Source organism: Lithobates pipiens, unplaced genomic scaffold (genome assembly GCF_037356315.1).
Source record: "Lithobates pipiens isolate NorthernLeopardFrog02 unplaced genomic scaffold, aLitPip1_a1.2 Scaffold_16, whole genome shotgun sequence".
NCBI classification, from domain to species: Eukaryota; Metazoa; Chordata; class Amphibia; order Anura; family Ranidae; genus Lithobates; species Lithobates pipiens.
This window is the reverse complement of record NW_027507748.1, coordinates 307,059,220-307,083,926: the sequence shown is the minus strand read 5'-3', so window position 1 is coordinate 307,083,926 and position 24,707 is coordinate 307,059,220. Positions and strand designations below refer to the sequence as shown.

Below are 24,707 nucleotides of genomic sequence, written 5' to 3'. Positions count from 1 at the left end.
GAAGGTACAGGAGTTTCGGCAGGGCGACCATCTTTAAGAAGCTGTTCCTGCCAAACCATGAGTGGGTGTTCTTATGCCAGTGGAGATTAAGACGCATTGCGGCAAGTCGGGGGGGGGGGGGGGTATGGTTTTCTTGAAAGACTGATGCGGGGGAGGGGGTTAAGTAGATTCCCAAATATTACATTTTATTATGGGCCCAGGCAAAGGGAAAGTTCTGTTGGCTATTGTCCAGGGTCTCCCTAGGAAGGTTAATATTCAATGCCTCCGATTTTATGCACATTTATTTATTTATTTATTTTTTTATAATTGGAGAGGGCAGAGTAGGACCTAAGGGCTTTCAGTAAATTGGGGATGGAGGTTACCGGATTAGCCACAAAAAATAGTGGATGAGGTTCAGGGCTCTGGCCGGCACGAAGCCCACTTGATCATAATGAATTATCTTGGGAATGAAAGCCATCAGGCGGTTCGCCAAGATCTTAGTAAAGATCTTGAGGTCCGTATTTAACAAAGATATTGGGCGGTAATTCGCACACTCCGTCGTATCTCTACCCTCCTTAGGAATCAAGACAATGTGTGTGCGAAGAGGGAGTCCCTAAGGAGAAGTGTACCGTCTAGGAGCGAATTATAGGCCTGTATAAACCGGGCAATCAGCAGTGGGGCATAAGTCTTATAGTACAGAAGTGGAAAGCCATCCAGTCCCGGAGTCTTCCGCACCTCCATACCCTGAATTGCAGCGGTGACTTCTTGCTCCATAACGTGCCCCTCCATTTCATCCCTTTCCTGTGGTGTCAACTTGGGAATCCCAGAAGCGGCCAAATCATAAATTAGGGAGGTTTGAGCCGCTGACTCTGCCTTCGAACCCCCGGGTGCCAGGTTATACAGTTAGCCAATTGCTTCTGTAGTTATTATGACAATCTCCTGGGATATGTACAATTTTTGGCATGTCTGGGAAGCTATGGAGGGGATATAGGAACGCGCCGTTAGGTCCCTCAATGATCTAGCTAAGGGTCTGCCTGGCTTCCCGCCCAGTTAGTAAAATTGCCTTCGAGTACATCCGTTTAGCTTTCGCCTTTGCTAGCAGGAGGGAGTTCAGAGTCCCGTAAATTCTGTTATTCTAAGGCCACGTCTCTTGCCAAGGATAGTTGCCTTTCCAGCACTTCAGCTCCCTCTGTCGATCCTTTTTTGTTTTTAGCTCCCAATTTAATTAGTACTCCTCGGATTATGCACTTATGAGCCACCTCCCCATGTCATCTTTGAGAGGCAGAGTCTGCGTTAGTCATAAAATAGGATTTGATCTCTTCCTCCACTATTTTTGAAAATTGGGGTTGCTGTATCAGGCTCTCATTTAACCGCCATGCCCCAGGATGGTGATCCCCAGTCTCTCCCAGATTAAGTGACAGCACCGCTGGTGCATGATCTAAAAAAGTCTGGACCCCTATATCGCTGGAAGTCACTAAGGGGAGGGCCGATTGATGAATCAAAAAGTAGTCCAGTCTAGAATAAGAATTGTGGGTGGCCGAAAAAAGTAGGTGTAGTCTTGTGTGTCACTATGCATGATCCTCCATGCATCAACTAAGCGCAAGGAGGTCAGAGCTTTTTTGAGCCGTCGCAAGGCCGCATACAACTGGTGGGAGGATCCTGGAGCCTATCCAGGCAGTTTTCCACAAACCCCACTTGGCCTATGTTGGGGGCGTAGACGTTAACTAGTGTTAACCATCTGTCCAAAAATCTGACCTTTTACAAACACATAACGGCCCAAATCATCAGAGGACCCCCAGACAGCGTCTAGCCTACATCTCTAGAAATGAGTATGCTAACCCCCCAGGATTTCTAGTCTGGGGAACAGCTGTGGTAAGTGAAAGTGTACCTGAAGTTTCTGAGTTTAGGAGTTTTCGTTTAAAATGAGTCTCCTGCAGCAGTGCCACGTGTACACGGCGCCTCCAGATCTCTTCCAGCACCTGTGATCTCTTCTCTGGGACGTTCAGGGAAAACAGATACCTGTGCCATGGTCCTGGGTGGAGGGTTGCCTGTGGGGCAGAAAAAAGAGGGGGGGGGGGGTTGGTGGGGACGGGAAGGGACAGGAGGCAAGAAAAGGTAGAGAAACTAGGAAAGGGGGGGAAGAACAGGCAGAAAAAGAAAGATAAGGTAGCGCGGCTGTACCCCCCCCCCCAACAGGTGGCCCTCGCAAAGAAAAACACACGGGTGGACACCAGCGGTAACCGGTGGACACCCGCTCTACTAAAGATCTACACCTGAGCCCAGGTGGAGATGGGGCCTATGTGGGGTGAAGTGTCAACCACAGAGGGCTCTCTGCCACACCTGAGCCCGCCCAAGCCAATTATGAATTAAACCTAAGGTCTCGCACAACTCGTTAAACCTACAGAGGAGAATATTCTCATGACATAACATTCTATCCCCCCCCCCATGCATACTATAATACCCCCAGCGTGAGCTCCAGAAGTAGCCACAGAGACCCCCCCTCCGTAGCGGTACCCAGTGTTATTGCCTCTGGAGGAGCAAAAAGCCCTTGTGCCCAGGTTACCGCTCTCATCCGTGAGGATACAATAAGACTCCCAGAACGGTCGGGGGTATTCCGGTGTCCGCCCCATGAGCCATTGCCCCTAAGGGTACACCTTCCCCAGATAACACATTTCAGGCCACCCTCCCCGCAGCCTGCCATTACCCAATGGGCTTTAGCATCCAAGGGCCCCTGGTGCACAAGCCGGTTCCCACCCCTAGAGGACTGTTTCCCCCCTGATGTGCCCCCAGGACGGGGATGAGGGGGTAACTGATTCAACCATAAACAAAAAACAATTGGTGAGGGCAAGGTAGTTATAATGGGAACATGCCATTTTGTTGGGGGGGACCCGACCCAACTGGGCGAGGCAGACATGGGGAAAAATAACCAGACCAGCATCCGGGAACCCAAAGTCAATAGTCTCCCAGTTAATGGGTACCCCCAACACCCTCCCACCTGGTGTAAAATTAGGGGGTACAGGGAGTCCCATTCATGTACAACGTTGGTTCGATACACCATGTAGTGAGGTCATTGTCCTCGTCCCTTTCAACCGGGAAATCCAGCTGAGATGTCCAGGCTCCTCAACTTTGGGCCTCGTCACGGGCACTCTCAGAGAAAGGTCATGAAGGGGCTCCATAAAGAAAAAATGGTGGGTTCCTTCTAGCACGGGCAACCCAGTGATCTCCCTGGGTGCCCGGGCACATTACAGCTCAGGGTCTGATGGCTGAGCCTGGGCTGCCCGGGAGGCAGATCCCCAGGACCTGGAAAGTCTACGCCTCTGAGGCAGGGAGAGAGACCTCTGGGGGTGGTACCACCTCCAACAGAATGTCCAGCCAATTTGGGACAGCAATCGGCTCAACACCCAGGAACGAGAACAACTCCGGTAGCTGCTCCTGGGACCGCAGGCTAAAGGGGCGGTTATCTTTCCTCACTTGGACATACCCAGGTGTACATAGCTCCAGCCTCTTGGATAGCGTTCAAGAGGGGGTCTCCCTGCCCTGCACATCCCCAGGGTAGCTCTAGAGAGATCCGGCAAAAGCTGGATTGATGCACCATTCAAGTCCAATGGTCCCCTGTGCCAGGCTCTCTGTAGAATTGCTTCCTTCACTTTATAATAATGGACCCGACACAGGACGTCTCTTGGGGGGCCGTCAGCTGTTGGCATACTCTGGGCTACCCGGTGGACCCTGTCCAGCTCTGTTGCCGCTTTTGGTTCCCTACCGAGGTAGGAGTTGAAGTTTGAGGTGACTGGCTATCAAGTCCTTGGGGGATGTCGCCTCGGGCAATCCCCGCACTCTGATGTTATTCCTCCGGCTCCTATTTTCAATATCTTCTGAATGCAAGCGGAGCTGGAGTGCCGTTATGCGCGCTTCCAGGGACGCTAAGCTGGCGTCTGTGGTGGTGACCCTGGTGTCAGTTTGGGCAACTTGGGCTCCAAGATCCTCCACTTCCCTTTTTAAGGGATGCCTCAATGCTGTGGGCTCAATTGTCCAGCTCCTGCCAGGTAGGGAGAGTGGACAGACTGCTGGATCTGTTGGAGAGCCTCCCATGGTAGCACGTTCTCCGCACACTGCCCACTCTCCGCAGCTCCGGCCGAGGAAGGCACGATCAGACACGGTGAGGGATTTGGGGAACAGTCTCTCACCTCTCTGGACGCTGCTGGAGGAGTCGTTTGGCTAGATCGCGGTGGTGTGCCCCTCTGGGCTGTCCGGCAGGAGGCTGGAGGGGACTGCGCCAAATTGTTAGCTGCGGGCTTCACGTGGTCTGGGGTCCCTGGAGCCCGAGCGGCAAGGAAGTGAGTGATTTCCTCCGGTTTGCAGGACCGTGGAGCGTCGTGAGGTCTCCTCTTCTTGGGCATCTGGTGGCGGACCTTTAAAAGTGCTTAAAAGGCTGTTGGGCAGGCTCCGTGTAGCGGGAGCTCAGGATTTGGCGTCTAATTGCCACCATGGTCAGCCACGTCTCCCCCCCATCGGGCTCCAGTGGGGAGCTGAGAGGCTGAATCAGCTGCCAATCGAGCATCTGGGTGGCTCTGTGATGTCAACTAGCGGCTTTATCAGAAATAAGTGCACGCCTGTAACCCAGAAGAGAATTGGGGCCAAAAAAAGCTTTGGCTATACTTTAAAGCAGACCTTCAGTCATTTTATTTTATTTTTTTCAACTTTCCATCTATTAAATTTTCTGCCCTTGTTTTAACTTTGGATGGTAAAACATTTTTTTTTTCTCCTAGTAAATACCTTATACAGCCCACTTCCTGTTTCTTGTCTAGTTATTAGCCTAGGCTTGTATGACATCATGCACAGCTCTCTTGTGAGTTTGCCAGGAAGGGAAGGGGGATGAGTCATAAGAGGGCCAATGAAAGCTGGAGGCGTCTGTGTAAATCCAGGAAGTGAACAGGCACTTCAGCTGCCCACAGTTAAAATGGCTGCAGCCAGATTTGGCAGAGGGAGATTTCTGCAGAATATTTGACAGGTACAGAATCACAGTATATATATAATATGCAAAGTGGTTGGAGGGAAGCTTCAGAATGGCAAAGATGTTTTTATTACAAATTATGTGAGCAGACTGCAGTTCCTCATTAAGCTTGTATAAGATCAATGTGAACAGCAAGCTGTAACAAAGCATTTGCAGAGCTTTGGGCACGCTTTGAAGCTTTTAAAAGTACCATACAGCTCCAGTTTCTATATGGTGAACACAGGACCTAATTGGAGTGTCAATTGCCACTTTAAGCAGTCTGTCAGCAGGCTATCAGCATTATACATATTACTGAAAAACTTGTTGCACTATCATTCTAAAGTGTATAAATTCTTAACTATTAACCACTTCAACCCCGGAAGGATTTACCCTCTTAACCACTTTCAGACCGGACCAATTTGGTCAAAGACCAGACCACTTTTTGCGATTCGGCACTGCGTCGCTTTAACTGACAATTTCGCGGTCGTGCGACGTGGCTCCCAAACAAAATTGACGTCCTTTTTTTCCCACAAATAGAGCTTTCTTTTGGTGGTATTTGATCACCCCTGCGGTTTTTATTTTTTGCGCTATAAACAAAAATAGAGTGACAATTTTGAAAAAAACGCATTATTATTTACTTTTTGTTATAATAAATATCCCCCAAAAATATATAAAAAAACATTTTTTTCCCTCAATTTAGGCCGATACGTATTCTTCTACAAAAAAAAATCGCAGTAAGCGATTATTGATTGGTTTGCCCAAAAGTTATAGCGTTTACAAAATAGGGATAGTTTTATAGCATTTTTATTAATAATTATTTTTTTTTTTTTACTAGTAATGGCGGCGATCTGCGATTTTTATTGTGACTGCGACATTGTCGGGGACCCATCGGACATTTTGACACATTTTTGGGACCATTGTCATTTATACAGTAATCACTGCTATATAAATGCAGTGATTCCTGTGTAAATGACACTGGCAGTGAAAGGGTTAACCAGTGGGTGGCAGTGTAGGGGTTAAGTGTTCCTAGGGGTGTGTTACTAACTGTGGGGGGGTTGGGCTTTCATTTAGTGTACACCGATCTCTGCTCCAATCACATGGAGCAGAGATCAGCGTCACTAGTTGCTAGGCAGAATGGAAAAATGTTGTTTACACAGCATTTCCTCCATTCGGCTGCTCCGTGAGACGATCGCGGGGATGCCCGCGGCGATCGAGTCCGCGGGTCCCGCGACCGGACTCACGGGGGTCCCGACCAGCGCGGGAGCGCGCCGCCGGCGGCACGCTCCCGATGGCAGGGCGGCATCGAATATTGGACGTACCTGTATGCCAATATGCCTGCCCGTGCCATTCTGTCGACGTACATCGTCGAGCGCTGGTCGGGAAGTGGTTAATAACCAGGCCATTTTTTTGCGATACAGCACTGCGTCGCTATAACTGACAATTCCGCGGTCATGTGACATTGTACACAAACAATTTTATGTCTTTTTTTTTTTTTTTTTTTTTTCTTTTCATACATCAGAGGACACAGAGCCATAGTAGTTACTATGTGGGTTATAGAGCCACTGATAGGTGATGGACACTGGCACGCCCTAAGGCAAGAAGTGTACTCCCTATATAACCCCTCCCACTACTGGGAGTCCTCAGCTTTCTCTTGCATTCACCGACTGACACAGCTCCTTTCTTAGACCATCGGGTTGTTACGCCACCTTCAGGAGAGTACTAGGCAGAACATGTTATAACAAAAGCAGAATTTTCTAGTTCCACCCAAAGGGCAGTCCCTTAAGTAACAACCACCCAGCCTGCTTCCTGTAGCCTCAGTTTTTTTTCTGCCTAGCGAAGGACTTACGAACCCTGCAGGCCCATCGGTCCGTGAACTTTTTCTGCAGAAGTTTCTTTTGTGCAAGATTAAGATCCTGTGATCTGCTATCAACAGCCGGCTGGGTGGCAGGCTGGATACCCTTATCCTTGGAGTCTCCCCAGCCTGGCCAGCAAGCGTGTGCAGACCAGAGCTCTGTGCTGGGTCGGCCACCACATGCCTCCCAGCTCCAGGGGCGGCTGGTGGGTGTAATGCACCGGGGCACACATGACCGGGCTACTGATGTCTGGGTTACAGTGTGCCGGGGCAGCAGCCACCCCGTACTGGTTGGAGAGTAGGTCTGTGATGGAATGTTCCCCAGCTTGTCAGGACTGGTAAGTACAGCTCTCCCTGCCTCGGTGGGGCTGGGCATTCCCTGGGGGGTTGATTTGGGGGTCCCTCACCTCCCTCCCCTCCCCTTCCCTGTGGGGGATGCTGCATGGGCTGCTGAGTGGTGTGTGTGCCATAGATAGGGGATCCCTGGGGGGCTCTCACCTGGGGTGGGGACGGCGCTGGGTTTCTCACAAGCATCTCGGAGCTGGCACAGGACACAGGCATACCTAGCTGGACAGCGCTGAACTCGATCAGGGGGGTTGAGTCCTGCAGTGGGGGCCCCTCAGCTTGCAGCAGTTAAAAGGGTGGGACCATCCCTGTCCTAAGTCCCCAACAGGTGGCAGACGGGGTAGGGTCAGCATGGCTTCAGAAACTGGTGTTTCTTCCCCCAAAATCCAGGCAATTGCAACAGACAGTGCAGTGCCTTTGGACGCTTTGTCGGCAGTCCTTAATACGTTCGTTGCCAAGATGGAGGTGGTGTGTGGGCGCAAAGGTGGTAAACGGCCCCTGTGCCCCCCCACCCAATCCTCCGGGGAGAGCTCCGACGCAGACTCGGGCCCCTCTGAGGCTGGTGACCCCTGCTCTGTCATTTCAGGTGACGCTGACCAGGACCGTTTGGACAGTGAAGATGAGTCCAGGTCCGTGCGTGATAAAGCACTTGGTGGAGCACTTATCACGGCTGTGCGTGATACCCTGAAGATTCAGGAGCCAGCAGATCCCTCTGCTGATGTAGCGGTCCCTTTTGGGTCCCATAAGCCAGCCCGTACACCTAAAGGTGTTTGCGTATCTGATGTATTTAGATAAGTTCATATACAAGGAATGGGGTCGACCGCAACGGACCTTTTACAGTCCCCAAATACATAGTGCGTTACCCCTTTTGAGGAGAGCCCTCTCAAAAAATGGTTGTATCCTCCGGTCGTGGACCCCCCACAATCCAGGTTAAACAAAGTAACCACAATCCCGTTAGAGGGGACTCTTGCCTTTAAGCACTCCACGGACAGTAAGGCTGAGGCAGTGGCCGTTCCTTGTTTACAGTTAGCAATGCGACCAGTACTGGCATCAGCACTTGTGTCACAGACACTTACTGAGTGAGCAAAACGTTTGCACTGCGAATTGGGGGAGCAATAGGCTTCTCCTGTCTGCGTGGAACTAGTAGACCAGTTAGTGTAAGGCCTTAAGTACGTTTGTGACGCGGCCCTGGATAGCCTCCCTCTGTTATCCAGGGCTTCAGTGTCAGCAGTGGTGCTGAGGCGCCTGATTTGGCTAAAATGCTGGTCGGCTGACCATGCATCTAAAAAAGCCCTGATGGATTTACCCTTCCTTGGCGAGTGGCTCTTTTGGATGACATGATTAAAAATGCCACAGGTGGTAAGAGTACCCTATTCCTACAGGCCAGGAAGGCTAAGGAGCCACGCGGTAGGCAAGGGTCCTCATTTTCCGCTCATAAATGGCTTTTTCGTCCACCCGGGGCTTCGGCAAAATGTCCTCAGTCCAACAGGATTACCTCTGAAGGACAAAAAGGTCCCTGGATCCACAAGCCTAACAAGCCTGTGAGCAAAAGTGCTACCGCATGAAGGTTTGCCCCCGCCCGCAACATGAGTGGTGGAGCACCTTCGGTAGTTTGCAGCCAGGTGGGCCTCTTGGCTGTCTGACCAATGGGTCAGCAGTCTGATTTCCTCTGGCTACAAGATAATATTCCTCTCTTGGCCACCAAACCGTTTCTTATTCTCCAGCATACCCTTACTCCCGGCTCGCCGGGAGGCCCTAATGGGGGGGTGGTAAGGGACCTGCTGGGTCGCGGGGTGACAGTACCTGTTCCAGAGCCGAAAAAGTTCCAGGGATTCTACTCCAATCTGTAGTCCCCAAAAAGGAAGGGGTGCGTCCAATCTTAGACCTAAAAGCTCTCAATTACTTTGTAAAAGTACAGAGGTTCAGAATGGAATCTGTTCGCTCAGTAGTAGCTGCATTCCATCAAGGGGACTCCCTGGCATCTTTGGACATGCAGGATGCGTACCTGTACATACCCGTATGCTTTCGGTATCAGAAGTTTCTGCGATTTGCAGTTGGGGAAGCCCACTACCAGTTTGTGGCTCTCTTTTGGCTTAACATCAGCCCCCCGAGTCTTTACCAAGGTATTGGCTCCTATTTTGGCGTTGCTGCGACAACGCGGGATCGCGATCTTGGGCTACCTAGACAACATCCTCCTGAGAGCATCTTCCGCCTCAGAATTAGGAGGATGTGGAGATCACAAAGCAGACCCTGCAGGAATTTGGGTGGCTGTTGAACCTAAATACGGTGATCGTACCGACTCAGCGCTTGGAGTACCTAGGCTTACTGCTGGACTCCATGGAAGCGAGTGTTTCTCCCTTCAGACAAGCTGCAGACTCTCAGAGCTGCACTAAAACTGTTGATGAACCGCAGGTGGTCAGCACTACACTTCTGCATGCGAGTCCTGGGACTCATGGTGGCCTCCTTCGAGGCAGTACCGCATGCCCAGTTTTACACCAGAGTCTTGCAGAAGGAGATCCCGAAGAAATGGGACAAATCTCCATTATCCCTGGATCGGCAGATTCGGGTGAGCCAGTTAGTCAGATTCCCTGCCCTGGTGACTGAGGTCCCTGGCACTTCGGTCCGGGAAGTCATTCCTACCTCTGAAATGGACAGTGATCACAATGGACTCCAGCCTAACCAGCTGGGGGGGAGTAATGGGAGTTCAGTCGACCCAGGGCGTCTGGTCGGAGAAGGAATCCAAGTTACCGAGCAATGTGCTCGAGCTGCGAGCGTTCAGGCTGTGTCTTTCCACATAGTCGATTAAAACTTCTAGGGCGCCCGATCAGGATCCAGTCAGGCAACGCCACGGCGGTGGCATATGTCAATCCTCAAGGAGGAACAAGAAGCTCAGCCACCGCACGGGAGGTCGCTCACATCCTTCAGTGGGCAGAGCGACATGTACCGGCCCTATCGGCCATTTACATCCCGGGAGTGGAGAACTGGCAGGCGGACTACCTAAGTTGCCAGATGCTGGACCCAGGAGAATGAGCGTTGCATCTGGAGGTGTTCAGGCTACGTTGAGAGCGCGGAAATCTTCTTCTCGGAAGATATATCATTGTACCTGGAACGCCTACATCTCCATGTGAGGAGAAAGGATGGTGTCCGCACTCCTATTCTATATACAGGATACTACTGTTTTTACAGCAGGCAAACCAGAAATTGGCTTTAAGCACCATTAACCACTTCAATACTGGGCACTTGAACACCTTCCTGCCCAGACCAATTTTCAGCTTTCAGCGCTGTCGCACTTTGAATGACAATTGCGTGGCCATACAACACTGTAGCCAAACAAAATTTTTAGCATTTTGTTCCCACAAAAAGCTTTATTTTGGTGGTATTTGATCACCTCTGGGATTTTTATTTTCTGCTAAACAAATAAAAAAAAACTATTTTGAATTTTTTTTTATTTTTTGTTTCAAAACTTTTAAATAAGTTTTCTCCTTCACTGATGGGGCTGCACTTATGGCCATGGATAGGCGCTGATAGGAGGAATTGTAGTGTAATGTATTGTACTGATGAATGCCAATCAGTGATGCCCATTGTGGTCACTAATTGGCATACCCGGTGCTGGGCATCCCTGGTGCTCTGGTACCGTCCCTGGTGGTCCAGTGTGGGCATCCTCGGGGCTGCACTGATCGATCAGCACAGACCCCCCCGTCAGAAGCAGCTGATCAGCTCTCCTCTACTCGCGTCTGACAGACGCGAGTGAGGAAAAGCTGATTAACTGCTCTTCCTAGTTACACTGTGATCAGCCGTGATTGGACACAGCTGATCACGTGGTAAAGAGTCTCCGTCGGCTTACCTGTAGCTACCCTTGATATCTCCTAAACCTGAACGGTTTTGGAGATATTCCCTGTATTTGCATGTGCCAACGTCATCAGCACATGCGCACTGAAGCAACGTCACATACGTGCTGTTGCTTCAGTGAGTGCGCCATTACCGGTGGCTCCCGCACATATGTGTGGGAGTGTCGTCATTGCAGCTCTGGCTAATCATGGCGCCGCAGCCCACGATATCCAGGAGTAACTGGGAGCGGAGTACGAGGGCGGCTGCAGGGGCTTTGATCTCGGGTAAGTAATTCATAATGAGCTAGTATGCTATACATTCTAGCTCATTATACCTTTGACTTGCAGGGTGGTTGTTGGGTGTTTTTGGTCCTAGGGTTTTTTCTCATGGACTTTACTGGATTATTTATGAATTTTTAACACTTTATTTACAGTTTTTGATATGAATGTTTAGTGTCAGTTCACACTTGGGCAGCTTTAGTCACCCGACTCTGAAGCCATCCCCTGCACAATGTGACTTCAGGGTGGCTTGCAAACAAGTTCTGTAATAGAAGTCAATGCAAGCTGCTCTGAAGTCGCCCTCAAGTAGTACAGGAACCTTTTTTTCTAAATATTGAGTCGCTCCGATTAGAACGGTTCCATTGCACTGAATGGAGCACGATATGTCAGATGGCTAATTCGCCTGACAGGTCGACCAAGTGCGAACCGAGCCTTGATTATGGATTTATGCACCTCACATTGATAGTACAATACGTTTTTCAGTAATATGTGTAATGTTTATGTGGACATTTTTGTGAGTGCAGCTGTTGCTGAGAAATTTTTTTTTTTTACTATTTGGCGACCCTTTTTGCACAACTTTTTTTTTTTTTTTTTGGTTTAGGCTTTCATCAAGCTACAAAGAGTTCTGAAGCCTGCTATCTGCTTGTTTAACCAACGCTCCCATTAGGATCTGTGTTCAACATTGGAGCTGAATGGTACTTTAACCACTTCAGCTCCGGACCAATAAACACCTTAAGGACCAGAGGTCTTTTTGCAATTTCGCACTGCGCTGCTTTAACTGGTAATTGCGCGGTCATGCAATATTGCACCCAAACGAAATTTGCGTCCTTTTCTTCCCACAAATAGAGCTTTCTTTTGATGGTATTTGATTGCCTCTGCGATTTTTTTTTTTTTTTTTTTTTTTTTTTTTTTTGCGATATAAATGGAAAAAGAGCGAAAATTTTGAAAAAAAAAAAGATATTTTCTTCTTTTTGTTATAAGAAAAACCGAATAAACTAAATTTTAGTCATACATTGAGGGCAAAATTTATTCAGCCACATGTCTTTAGTAAAAAAAATGTCAATAAGCGTATATTTTTTGGTTTGCGCAAAAGTTATAGCGTCTACAAACTAGAGTACATTTTCTGGAATTTACACAGCTTTTAATTTGACTGCCGATCTCATTTCTTGAGGTGCTAAAATGGCAGGGCAGTACAAATCCCCCCCAAATGACCCCATTTTGGAAAGTAGACACCCCAAGGAAATTGCTGATGGGTATGTTGAGCCCATTGAATATTTATTTTTTTTGTCCTAAGGGATTGAATAATGACAAAAAAAAAAAAAAAAATTTTTTTTACAAAAAGTTGTCACTAAATGATATATTGCTCACACATGCCATGGTTATATGTGGAATTGCACCCCAAAATATATTCCGCTACTTCTCCCGAGTATGGGGATACCACATGTGTGGGACTTTTTGGGAGTCTAGTCGCGCACGGCACCCCGAAAACCAATCACCACCTTCAGAATTTCTAAGGGTGCAAATTTTTGATTTAACTCCTCACTACCTATCACAGTTTCGAAGGCCATAAAATGCCAAAATAGCACATAACCCCCCCCAATGACCCCATTTTGGAAAGTAGACACCCCAAGCTATTTACTGAGAGGCATGTTGAGTCCATGGAATATTTTATATTTTGCCACAAGTTGCGGGAATATTACAAACTTTTTTTTTTTTGCACCAAGTTGTCACTAAATGATATATTGCTCACACATGCTATGGGCAGAAGTCAAATTACACCCCAAAATAAATTCTGCTTCTCCCGAGTACGGGGATACCACATGTGGGGGACTTTTTGGGAGCCTAGCCACGTACGGGACCCCGAAAACCAAGCACTGCCTTCCGGATTTAAATATAAAATGCTACCAAAAAACCTGTTAGCGATGGCAGGGATCAGGCCTGACTCTGCGATCGCTGCAGTTATGTGTTTAGTGTTTTGTAAGTGACAGTGATCGATCGATACTGCACTTGGGTGGGCTGGGCAGAGGGGCAAAACGCAGGTGCTAGCAGGTATCTGGGCTGATCCCTCTAACAATGCGTTTTTTTTGGAACCCTAAACTGCTGGGGACGCTAGTATAGATCAGATATTGATCTGTTCAGATTCTATAGCACTACGGGAGGTGTATGCTTTGCGTGTGGGTGTTAGCGGTACTGGCACTAACCTAGCGCTGCCTGGGGCGACACAGACCCTGACCCTAAAACCTAATTGATATCACCCGCCGGGTGATCAGGGGGTTAAACCTTTATTGGGTAATAAATGGTGGGTGCCCTGATGCTATAAAAAACAAACTAACCAGAGTCACCCGTAACACTTATACGGTGATCAGTGGTGAAAGGGTTAACTAGGGGCAATCAGGGGGTTCAAATTTTTATTAGGTAGTATATGGGGGTCCCTGGCGCTATATAAAAACCTGACGGGGAACCTAAATAACTAACTGGCTAACCAGCGTCACCAGTGACACTTATACTGTGATCGCTGGTGAAAGGGGGTGAAAGGGTTAACTAGCAGCAATCAGGGGGTTAAAACCATTATTGGGTAGTATATCGGGGTACCTAGCGCTATAAAAACCTGGCGGTGAACCTAAAAAAATAACTAGCTACCTAGCGACTGTAGCGACACTAATGCAGCGATCAGAAAAACGATCGCTTAGTGACACTGGCAAAAGGGATGAAAGGGTTAACTAGCGGAAATCAGGGGGTTAAAACCATTATTGGGTAGTATATCGGGGTACCTAGCGATATAAAAACCTGGCGGTGAACCTAAAAAAATAACTAGCTACCTAGCGACACTAATGCAGCGATCAGAAAAATGATTGCTTAGTGACACTGGCAAAAGGGGGTGAAAGGGTTAACTAGCGGCAATCAGGGGGTTAAAACCATTATTGGGTAGTATATGGGGGTACCTAGCGCTATAAAAACCTGGCGGTGAACCTAAAAAAATAACTAGCTACCTAGCGACACATGCAGCGATCAGAAAAATGATCGCTTAGTGACACTGGCAAAAGGGGGTGAAAGGGTTAACTCTAGGGGCAATCAGGGGGTTAAATCTTTATTGGGGGGTGATAGGGGGCTACCCTGGACCTAACACTAACTGTCCTGACAGTTTTTACTGTCACAACTGACACTGAATGCATTGATCAGTAAAGAAATGATCAATGCAATCAGTGACACTGGGACTGGGGGGGGAGGGGGGGATCGGGGGGGGGTTTATGTGCCTGTGTGTACCTACATGTCAGTGTAGTGTTGGTGCACACTTACTATTAGTCTTCTCCTCGTAGTCCGGTCAAAAAGACCGCCCCGAGGAGAATGACATCACTTCCTCCTTCCTGTGTAAACAATACACAGTGGGAGGAAGCTTCTCATTGGCCAGGAGCGATCCAGAGGGGGTGGCCGAAAACCAACGGCCATCCCCTCATCACGGAGCGCTCCTGGAGCGAACCGGACCGTCGTATCCAACGGGAGGGGGTCCGATCGGACCCCCCACCCGCTGGAAGGCAGGCACGTACATCTGCGTGATTGTGCCTGCCTGTGCCATTGTGTTGACGTACATTGGCAATACGGCGGTCCTGAAGTGGTTAAAAACCTCAACAAAACTCTGCAACTGCTTTGTCAAAGCTTGCTGTTCATCTGCTCTTATACAAGCTGATGTCCATGTGAAACAGGCTTCAATGTCTTCACTGCTTTTATCCATTAATTGCAATTTTTGTGCTGCACTTGAATGCAGTCATTGAATTTCACAAACTGCTAGAAGCAGGCAAGAGAAATACCACCGCTCCAAGCAGGTCCACAAAACAAAGGGCATCTCCTCCAGAAGCGAAGAGACCCGGGTGCAGGCAACGGCATGTAATCAATGTGGATAATTAGACTCTGGACAGCCGCACTCTAAAACAAATTCAATGCCTTTATTAATAAAATAGGATCACATCAAATGCATCACAGCAAAGCGACAACAGCTAACGCGTTTCACACTACCAAGAGTGCTTATTCATAGCTAACAAACATAAGCGAAAATGACAAATATGGTTCACGGTCCGACACACGATAGATTAATCAATTAATAAAACAAACTTGCCTAAAAACCAGCATGGTCACGTTAAGCAGATAATAAAAGTTCCCAATGCGTGTCACTGAAAGATAGAACCAATACTTGCTAGAGGCAGGCAGTTATTGTTTTAGTTTGGTTCCAGTGCAAGGAGAAAAGTGTCCTCGGACCAAATCTGAGAACAAGAAAATCCCTCTTTAGATGTGCTTTTGAACAATATCAATTCCATTGACTGCATAATTTTTGGGTGTTCAGGGAGATTCACCCCATTTGTCCTGTTTGCCATTATTTCTGAAAGTGAAAAATCACACATTTTGAATTATCATCAAAACAAGAATAGAGGAGAAATATTCCAATGGGGACACCAGTTCTGGTGACCCTGTTGACAACCGGGTATTTACTTGGGTTGAATAGATTTCCCTGCTTCCTGTTTTGGCGATGGGACAAGAAGTAAAGGAAAATTTCCCCTATGGGAAACCGATGAGAAAACCTGACAGATTATAACTCTTCTATGCTGTGTCCAAAATTGAAAAAAATGCAAATTTTACTATCAAACATTGTGATTTTACTTTTCTGATGGACTCCATGGCAGCATACGTTTGGGTAGCTCTGCCCTCGCTCCTATCCCATAGGAATCCACTCCCATAAATTTTCAGGCTGAGCCAGAGACTGCGTACTGTGACTAGCCTACTCGTGACACTGGGAGGTAACTCCTGCCATGGAGTCCATCAGGAAAGGAAAATTACAGTAAGTATTTGATAGTAAATTTTCAGTTTTCCTGACAAACTCCTATGGCAGTATATGTTTCAGAACTAACTAGCCACACAAATGGGCGGGATTGCTGAACAAAAAAATTGTTTAATTTCCACTATTAACAGACAGCACTTAAAGGCCAAAGTCGAAAGACGATATAGATCAAGGCTCAATGCACTTATTTGATTGATTGGATGACCAGGAAACTGCCCTGCATATCGCTTCAGGAGTCGCATGGTGGGAGGCCTGCCCAGGATGTCGTCATCGGCCTTGTCAAATGTGCTGTCACCGCCTCTGGAGGAGTCAAGCTCTTGTAAGCTTTTTGGATGGCCTGTATGATCCAGACGGCAATGGTTCTGGAGGAAGCTTGCTTCCCCTGTTATTCCCCCAAAAAAAGCATAAAGATAGTCAGTCTGAAGGAGGCCGTGGCCGTCAGGCTTGTAGTGTTTCTTCCACGTCCAGGGGGTGAGTACAGACGTACTCTGCTGTCTTAAAGGTGGGAAGCACAATCTCCTGATTTTCATGGAAAACTGATGTGATTTTAGGTTTTGAATCCATTACATACAACATTGGGATTAGGACCACTTGTTCAGGAAAGGCTCCTTGCACCCCAGAGATGCAATTTTGGGCACCCTGTTAACCAAGGTGATTGCCACAAGGACAGCTGATTTAGCGGTTAAATTGATGCCTCCAGGTGCTGAGGCAAGGTGGCTTACAAGAGGAAGGTCCCACTTAGGAAAACTTGGCTTTCTTTGGGGCCTTAGCTTGACTGCCAATCTAAAGAACCTGACCACCAATGAATGATTTGCCCATGCGACGCTGGTGAAGTCCAAGAGGGCTGAGGTTTGAACTTTGAGAGAACTGATGCTCAGGCCAAAATTCATACCGGACTGCAGGGAATCCAGAATAACATCAGCTTCGTGCTTGATGTAGGACCTATTGGAGGCTGTGGCAAAATCTGCAAACTTCGGCGCTTCTGCTGTAGATCCTTTTGGTGCTGGCTCTTCTTGCACACATCAGGGTGGACATGACTCCGGAGGAACAACCCATTGTCTCTAACCTCTTCCTTTCCAGAACCAGACTCGGGTAGAGGCGAGCCAGACGTGTGTAGGTATGCGCTATCGCATCTTGATAGCTGAGCTGAAGTAGAAGCGGAAACCAAAGCCTGTTAGGCCAGAATGGAGGGAGGATGGGTTGGGGGGTCGGCCAAACGCAAAGCCCAGTCGCTCACCTATCCTGGCTCGGACACAGATCTTGGGGATACCAAGACCACTGACAGGAATCTCAGTTCTACTGAGGGACCTGTCGGCTATTTAAAATCCCCATTGGGATGGATCCGCCTGCCACACATGGGCCAAACCCCCGGCAATCGGAACCCTGCATGGCTGGCTGGGACACAAACTGCTACCGCACATGCGGCTTCCCGGAAGACGCCGGTGCGGCGGAGAGAGACCGAAGGACACTAGAGCACGGAAAAAGCAGCCATTGATAGCAGCAAGAAGGAGCATACAGGAGAGCAGAAGGAAGACCTGAATCCCAGGGGCAGGAACAGCAGAGCACATCTTCATGCTGGGCACACTTAAGAGGTCACTCGCTGTTAGCACGGCATCTGACCTGGCGCAACTGCTCGCCGTTGGCACAGCTGCTGTAATAGGCGTCAGTCTTCTGCTCATGTGTGCTTTTCTCCGCCCTTCTGTTAGCTGGGTTTTCAGTGACTGCTGGAGCAATCCTGGAATTTCTGGACACCACAGGATGCTCCCAATATTTGCACGGCTGTACCGCATGAGACTTGGTCGTCACGTCTTCCAAAAAGTTAGAACCATTTTGTACAAAGTTTCCTATGAAGATGACAAAAAAGGAACGTGATCTCTGGCTTATCTTGAAAATTGATGGGAGTGGGGTCCTATGTGGTAGGAGCTCGGGCGGAGCTACCCAGATGTATGCTGCCTTAGGAGTCTGTCAGGAAATTGCCTTTATTTTTACTTTAAGACCCTCCTTAACTATGAAGCTTGCTATTTATTCCACTTGATTATTTAAAAATCAGAGCTGATCTAATGTGCAACTTCAGAAAGTATTATGGGCATAATGCCCTTGTAACTGTAGTTTATTTGCTCCTGTAGTGTTGAAGTATACTGGACAATATAAATAGAAGTACTTAACCACCTTCAGACCGGACCATTTTGCTGGTAAATGACCAGAGGTCTTTTTACAATTTGGCACTGCACTGCTTTAACTGGTAATTGCGCGGTCATGCAATGTTGTACCCAAACAAAATTTGCGTCCTTTTCTTCCCACAAATAGAGCTTTCTTTTGATGGTATTTGATTGCCTCTGCGATTTTTATTTTTTGCGATATAAACGTAAAAAGACCGCAAATTTTGAAAAAAAATGATATTTTCTACTTTTTGTTATTAGAAAAATCCAATAAACTCAATTTTAGTCATACATTTAGGCCAAAATGTATTCAGCCACATGTCTTTGGTAAAAAAAGTCAATAATTGTATATTTATTGGTTTGCGCAAAAGTTGTCACATCTACAAACTAAGGTACGTTTTCTGGAATTTACGCAGCTTTTAGTTTACGACTGCCTATCTCATTTCTTGAGGTGCTAAAATGGCAGGGCAGTACAAAACCCCCCCCAAATGACCCCATTTTGGAAAGTAGACACCCTAAGGAAATTGATAAGTGACATTTTGAGCCCATTGAATATTTTATTTTTTTGCCTCAAGCGATTGAATGACAAAAAATATATATATATATATATTTTTTTTTTTTCACAAAGTTGTCACTAAATGATATATTGCTCACACATGCTATGGGCATATGTGAAATGACACCCCAAAATAAATTCTGCTGCTTCTCCCGAGTACGGGGATACCACATATGTGGGACTTTTTGGGAGCCTAGCCACGTACGGGGCCCCGAAAACCAAGAACCGCCTTCAGGTTTTCTAAGGGCGTAAATATTTGACTTCACTCCTCACTACCTATTACAGTTTTGAAGGCCATAAAATGCCAAGATGGCACAAAACCCCCACAAATGACCCCATTTTAGAAAGTAGACACCCCAAGCTATTTGCTGAGAGGCATGTTGAGTCCATGGAATATTTTATATTTTGCCACAAGTTGCGGGAAAATTACAAACTTTTTTTTTTTCCACAAAGTTGTCACTAAATGATATATTGCTCACGCATGCCATGGGCATATGTGAAATGACACCCCAAAATAAATTCTGCTGCTTCTGAGTACGGGGATACCACATATGTGGGACTTTTTGGGAGCCTAGCCGCGTACGGGGCCCCGAAAACCAAGCACCGCCTTCAGGCTTTCTAAGGGCGTTACAGTTTTGAAGGCCATAAAATGCCAAGATGGCACAAACCCCCCCCAAATGACCCCATTTTGGAAAGTAGACACCCCTAAATTTAGGGTACACTAGTGAGACTAGGTAATAAATGGCGGGTGCCCTGAAACTATAAAAAAAATAACTAACCAACCAGCGTCACCTGTAACAGTTATATGGTGATCACTGGTGAAAGGGTTAACTAGGGGGCAATCAGGGGGCTTTATGCGGTAGTATATGGGGGTCCCTGGCGCTATAAAAAGCTGCGGCGAACCTAAATACCTACCTGCCTAACTAGCGTCACCTGTGACACTAATACAGTGATCAGAAAAACGATCGCTTATTAGGCTGGGTTCACACTGGAGCGATGTGGGAACGCCACGAATGCGCGGCGGGTTCCCGCATCGCATGCCTCCCGGCGGCAGTTCACACTGCCCTATGCGAACTGCTGGGAGTGTCAGTGAAATGTTAATGACACCCCCAGATCAGTTCGCATATCGCAGTGCGATCTGCAAACTCGGATCACATGGTGTGAACACCCATGCGATCCGATTCTGCTGCGGACCAAAAAAAGGGTCCCGTGCGAGTTTGCGGCCGGTGCGACACGAATTCAGCCATACTATCTGTATGGCTGAACTCGAATCGCACAGAGATCGGATGTGATTTGCACTGCAGTGCGGTGCGAATCACATCCGTTCTCATAAACCGCTGCAATGTGAACCCAGCCTTAGTGACACTGGCGACGGGGGGTGATCACGGGGTTAAACCTTTATTGGGGGGGTTAGGGGGGTACCTTAGAACTAAAGGGGGCTAACCCTAACTGCCCTAACAGTTATTACAGTCACAAATGACACCCGCCGGGTGATCAGGGGGTTAAACCTTTATTAGGTAATAAATGGCGGGTGCCCTGAAACTATAAAAAAATAACTAACCAACCAGCGTCACCTGTAACAGTTATATGGTGATCACTGGTGAAAGGGTTAACTAGGGGGAAATCAGGGGGCTTTATGCGGTAGTATATGGGGGTCCCTGGCGCTATAAAAAGCTGCGGCGAACCTAAATACCTACCTGCCTAACTAGCGTCACCTGTGACACTAATACAGTGATCAGAAAAACGATCGCTTATTAGGCTGGGTTCACACTGGAGCGATGCGGGAACGCCACGAATCCGCGGCGGGTTCCCGCATCACATGCCTCCCGGCAGCAGTTCACACTGCCCTATGCGAACTGCTGGGAGTGTCAGTGAAATGTTAATGACACCCCCAGATCAGTTCGCATATCGCAGTGCGATCTGCAAACTCGGATCGCATGGTGTGAACACCCATGCGATCTGATTCTGCTGCGGACCAAAAAAAGGGTCCCGTGCGAATTTGCGGCGGGTGCGACACGAATTCAGCCATACTATCTGTATGGCTGAACTCGAATCGCACAGAGATCGGATGTGATTTGCAGTGCGGTGCGAATCACATTCGTTCTCATAAACCGCTGCAATGTGAACCCAGCCTTAGTGATACTGGCGAGGGGGGGTGATCACGGGGTTAAACCTTTATTGGGGGGGTTAGGGGGGCACATTAGAACTAAAGGGGGCTAACCCTAACTGCCCTAACAGTTACTACAGTCACAAATGACACCAATGCAAAAAAAAAAAAGCAATTGGTGTCACTGACTGGGGGGGCAGGGGTAATTGGGGGGTGATCGGGGGGTAAAGGGGGGGTGTGAGTGTGCCTGGCATGTTCTACTGTGTAGTGTAGTGCTTGTGCAACTCACCGATGCTCTCTCCTCGGTGCCGGAACGAAAAATACCGACACGGAGGAGAGAATACATCACTTCCTCTCCTGTGTTTACATTACAGGAGAGGAAGTGATGTCACCGGACATTTTCATTCGTCGGGAGCGATCGCGAGGGGGTGGCCATGAATGAATGGCCGTCCCCTCGTCCGGGATCGCTCCCGAACGAATACCGACCGCCGCAGGCACCGGGCGGGGGCCCGATCGGGCCCCCAACCCGCGGGCAGGCAAGGACGTACATGTAAGCCCTTATGCCTGCCCGTGCCATTCTGTCGACTTACATCGTCGTGCGGCGGTCGGCAAGTGGTTAAAGAGCAAGTGTTTGTAGGTTAGGACTCCCAAAGCAACTTATCAGTGTTTCTGTACAATTTCTCTATGTGTGTGTGTGTGTACAAACGCTAAATTGAACTGAATGCATTTTTTTTTTTTTTTTAGGGTTGTACAAGCTGTGAAGATAATGCAAGTGCTGTTGGCTTTTGTGGGGAATGTGGAGAATGGCTCTGTAAGACCTGTATTGAAGCACATCAAAGAGTTAAATTCACCAAGGATCACATAATAACAAAGAAAGAAGATGTATCTTCAGGTAACACGTTTTTCTTACTACCTTTTTCAATAAAAAAATAAAACAGGTAAACATACTTATTCCTTGCAATAATACAGGAGTCAATGAGTGCGAAACTCATGGGTGCAAGATAATCCATATGGACAGAATTAACATTTAGAGTCAAAATTATAGAATGCCACTGAAATAAAGGGCCAATAGAGTACAAGAGAACTAAAAAAAGAAATGAGAAAGATAAAAATAAAGATTTTTCAAACAAGGTATGTGGGAGAGACTAGCATAGCTAATTCAGAAGTCTGAATACAGACCACGGTTTTCACTTGGCTTCAAACACCGGAACAGAGTCGTGTAGAGTTAGATAGATTTTTTTCCGAGTGCATCATTAGGTCAATTCGTGACAAAATCTGGTCAAATGGTAGGGGGGGAGATTTCCAATTGAGTGCTATAGACCATTGCATGGCTAAACAGATTGAGTGGATTCAACGTCTTAAGTGCTTGGGGGTATCTGGTGGAGAGTCAAATAACAATGAGTGAGATGCCTTCATATTTATAGTGTAACCGGCCAACTTGTTAATTAGATCGAAAGAGTAACTGTCATATAGGTTGGATACAGTCACACTCCCAGAATATGTTTCTGAAAGAGCCTGGGCAACCCCTAAAACAGTGTGGAGATACCGGAGGAAAGAGTTTATGTAACCGTAGGGGTGTATAATACCATCTGGTGATTAGTTTAATGGCTGTTTCTCTGATTGATAAGGCTTTCGAGCATTGGCACATATTACTCCAGGTTTTGTCCCAGTCAATTGTGTTGCAATCCAGTCCCAGCTTATGTTCCCATTTGGATCTATAATTCAGCACCTCCTTCTCCACTGCCGATTCCAGCGTCTTAGAGTCCTGAAATCAGTCCTTTTTTCTAGGAGCGGTGTGGCAAATGTCTTCAAAGTACATTGGAGGGAGGGAGTGAGAGCCAGAATAATGTTGCAAAAAAAAAAAGTGACTGATTTGTAAATAGTGAAAGAATTCGACGTTGGGAATCTGGAATCTGGATTGCAACTCCTGAAAGGTGGCAAATTGTGAGTTGATCAGGAAATCTTTCAGGGCAACTAGGCCAAGCTCAATCCAAATGCGGAACGCAGCTTTACCTGAATGAATAATAAATGTGTACTGAGATTTCATTCATGAACTGACAGTCTGATACAAAGTAACTGTTACTATTATCAGGTGTCAGTGGACATATAGGAGCAATCTGTAATCGCAGCATGAGCCCATGCCCAATACTATGTTTAACAAATTGAAGACCAGAATATTAAACCACCCTCCTGCTTGGGCCATTATTCAGATTTTGGCACCGTCAAAATTTGAAAGACAATTACTTGGTCGTGCACCAATGTAACCAAATGAATTTTATATCGTACACAGAGGGCTTTCTTTTGGTGGTATTAAATTGGCATTCTGTTTTTGTTTTTCTTTTGCTATATAAAGGAAACCTTTTTGAAAAGTTTGTCTTTAGTTGCAAAGTTTTATAACGGAAATTATCGGTCTTCGTAATTTAGGGCAAAATTTATTCTGCTACATTTACTAAAACGGTGTATATTTAGTCTGTGTAAAAGTTGGTCACTACCTGGTATATACTGCATATTTGAAAATTTTGATTAATCCTGATTTTGATTGCCTATCTCATGGCCCTAAAATACCAGGACAGTACAAGCAAACTTTGTGGCAATACCTCACGTGTGGTTTGAACACAGTCTTTGTATGCTGGTGCGACTTGTGTATGCATTCACTTCTGCGTGTGAGCTCAGCATAATGGGGCGCGCTTTTTTATCTTTTTATTTTTTTTATTTTTACACTGTCCATTTTTATTTTTTATAAAAAAATTTGGTCACTTTTATTCTTATTACAAGAGATGTAAAAAAAAAAAGCTGGACAGGCCCTTTTTGAGATCTGGAGTCAAAAAGACCTCGGGTCTCATATTTAGATTTAAATGCAATAAAAAATACAATTTCCCCTTAAAGATCATTGGGCGGAAGTGACGTTTTGATTTTGCTTCTGTCATCCAATGTTATGGAGCCGGGTGGGGGCCATCTTTCCCTCATTCGGCATCCAGTCTCGGGGGAGAGGATCTGATTGTCTCTGCCATTACTGACGGCTCTGGTAAGCTGGGTGGGGGGGGGCGGGGGGGGGGGGAAGACCTCTCCTGCTGCCGCTTTTAAGTGATCTTGTGGCAAATCAGAGACCACTTAAATATGAAAGACTGCCGCCCACCGTTTAAGAGGATACCAAGGTTATGGCAGCTATCTGTAAACAGTTGAGAAGCTACACAGCATGAAAGGAACCCAGGAAGTTGTAGAAAGCTAGACAGAAATCACAATATGAAAGCATATTGTTCAAGAAAGCTGACAATTGGGTTGTCAAATACGTTAATTTTTATTGCTATTACAATGCTGATATAAAGTCAGTGTATTCTGTGACAAAAGATCTTTAAAAAGGAGTTCCAGCCTGTGCAACCAAAAAACCCCAAGCCGATGTGTTGATTGGCTTCTTCATTAAGGGAAACGGGAAGCAAATCCTGTTTCCTAATGCGCGAGTCACGCTGTGCTTTCTAATGGGTCACACTGTATTCTGGCAACTGTATGTCTCCCAGAAGGCAGTGGGGGGGGGGGGGTGGGGTGTAAGGGTAAGGAGGAGGGGCTAGAAATTTCGCAGATTGCTATACAATGATTGCAGCCATCTTAGTGGGAGTGGGTACCTGGTTTTGCGCTGCTTTAACTGCAAAGAAAAATGTAGATATCGGTTATAAATTGTTTTTTTTTTTCTTCCCTGTAGCAGTTGTATCAAATTGTGTCACAAATATGAATCTTTTACAAAGTCTTCTGCTTCAGTGTTTAGATCTTTGTGTCAGGTGTTGCTATGG

General features: G+C 47.1%; 1 protein-coding gene across 6 annotated transcripts in view; it reads left to right on the top strand.

The window, feature by feature from the left end:
* TRIM33 (tripartite motif containing 33) overlaps positions 1 to 24,707 on the top strand; it is a 252,287-nt gene that overhangs the window by 61,812 nt on the left and 165,768 nt on the right. For all 6 annotated transcript variants that reach the window (XM_077481589.1, XM_077481585.1, XM_077481587.1 and 3 more), the window contains exon 3: positions 21,667 to 21,814. In XM_077481589.1, coding sequence (XP_077337715.1) covers positions 21,667 to 21,814 — 148 coding nt within the window. The remainder of the gene's footprint in view (positions 1 to 21,666; positions 21,815 to 24,707) is intronic.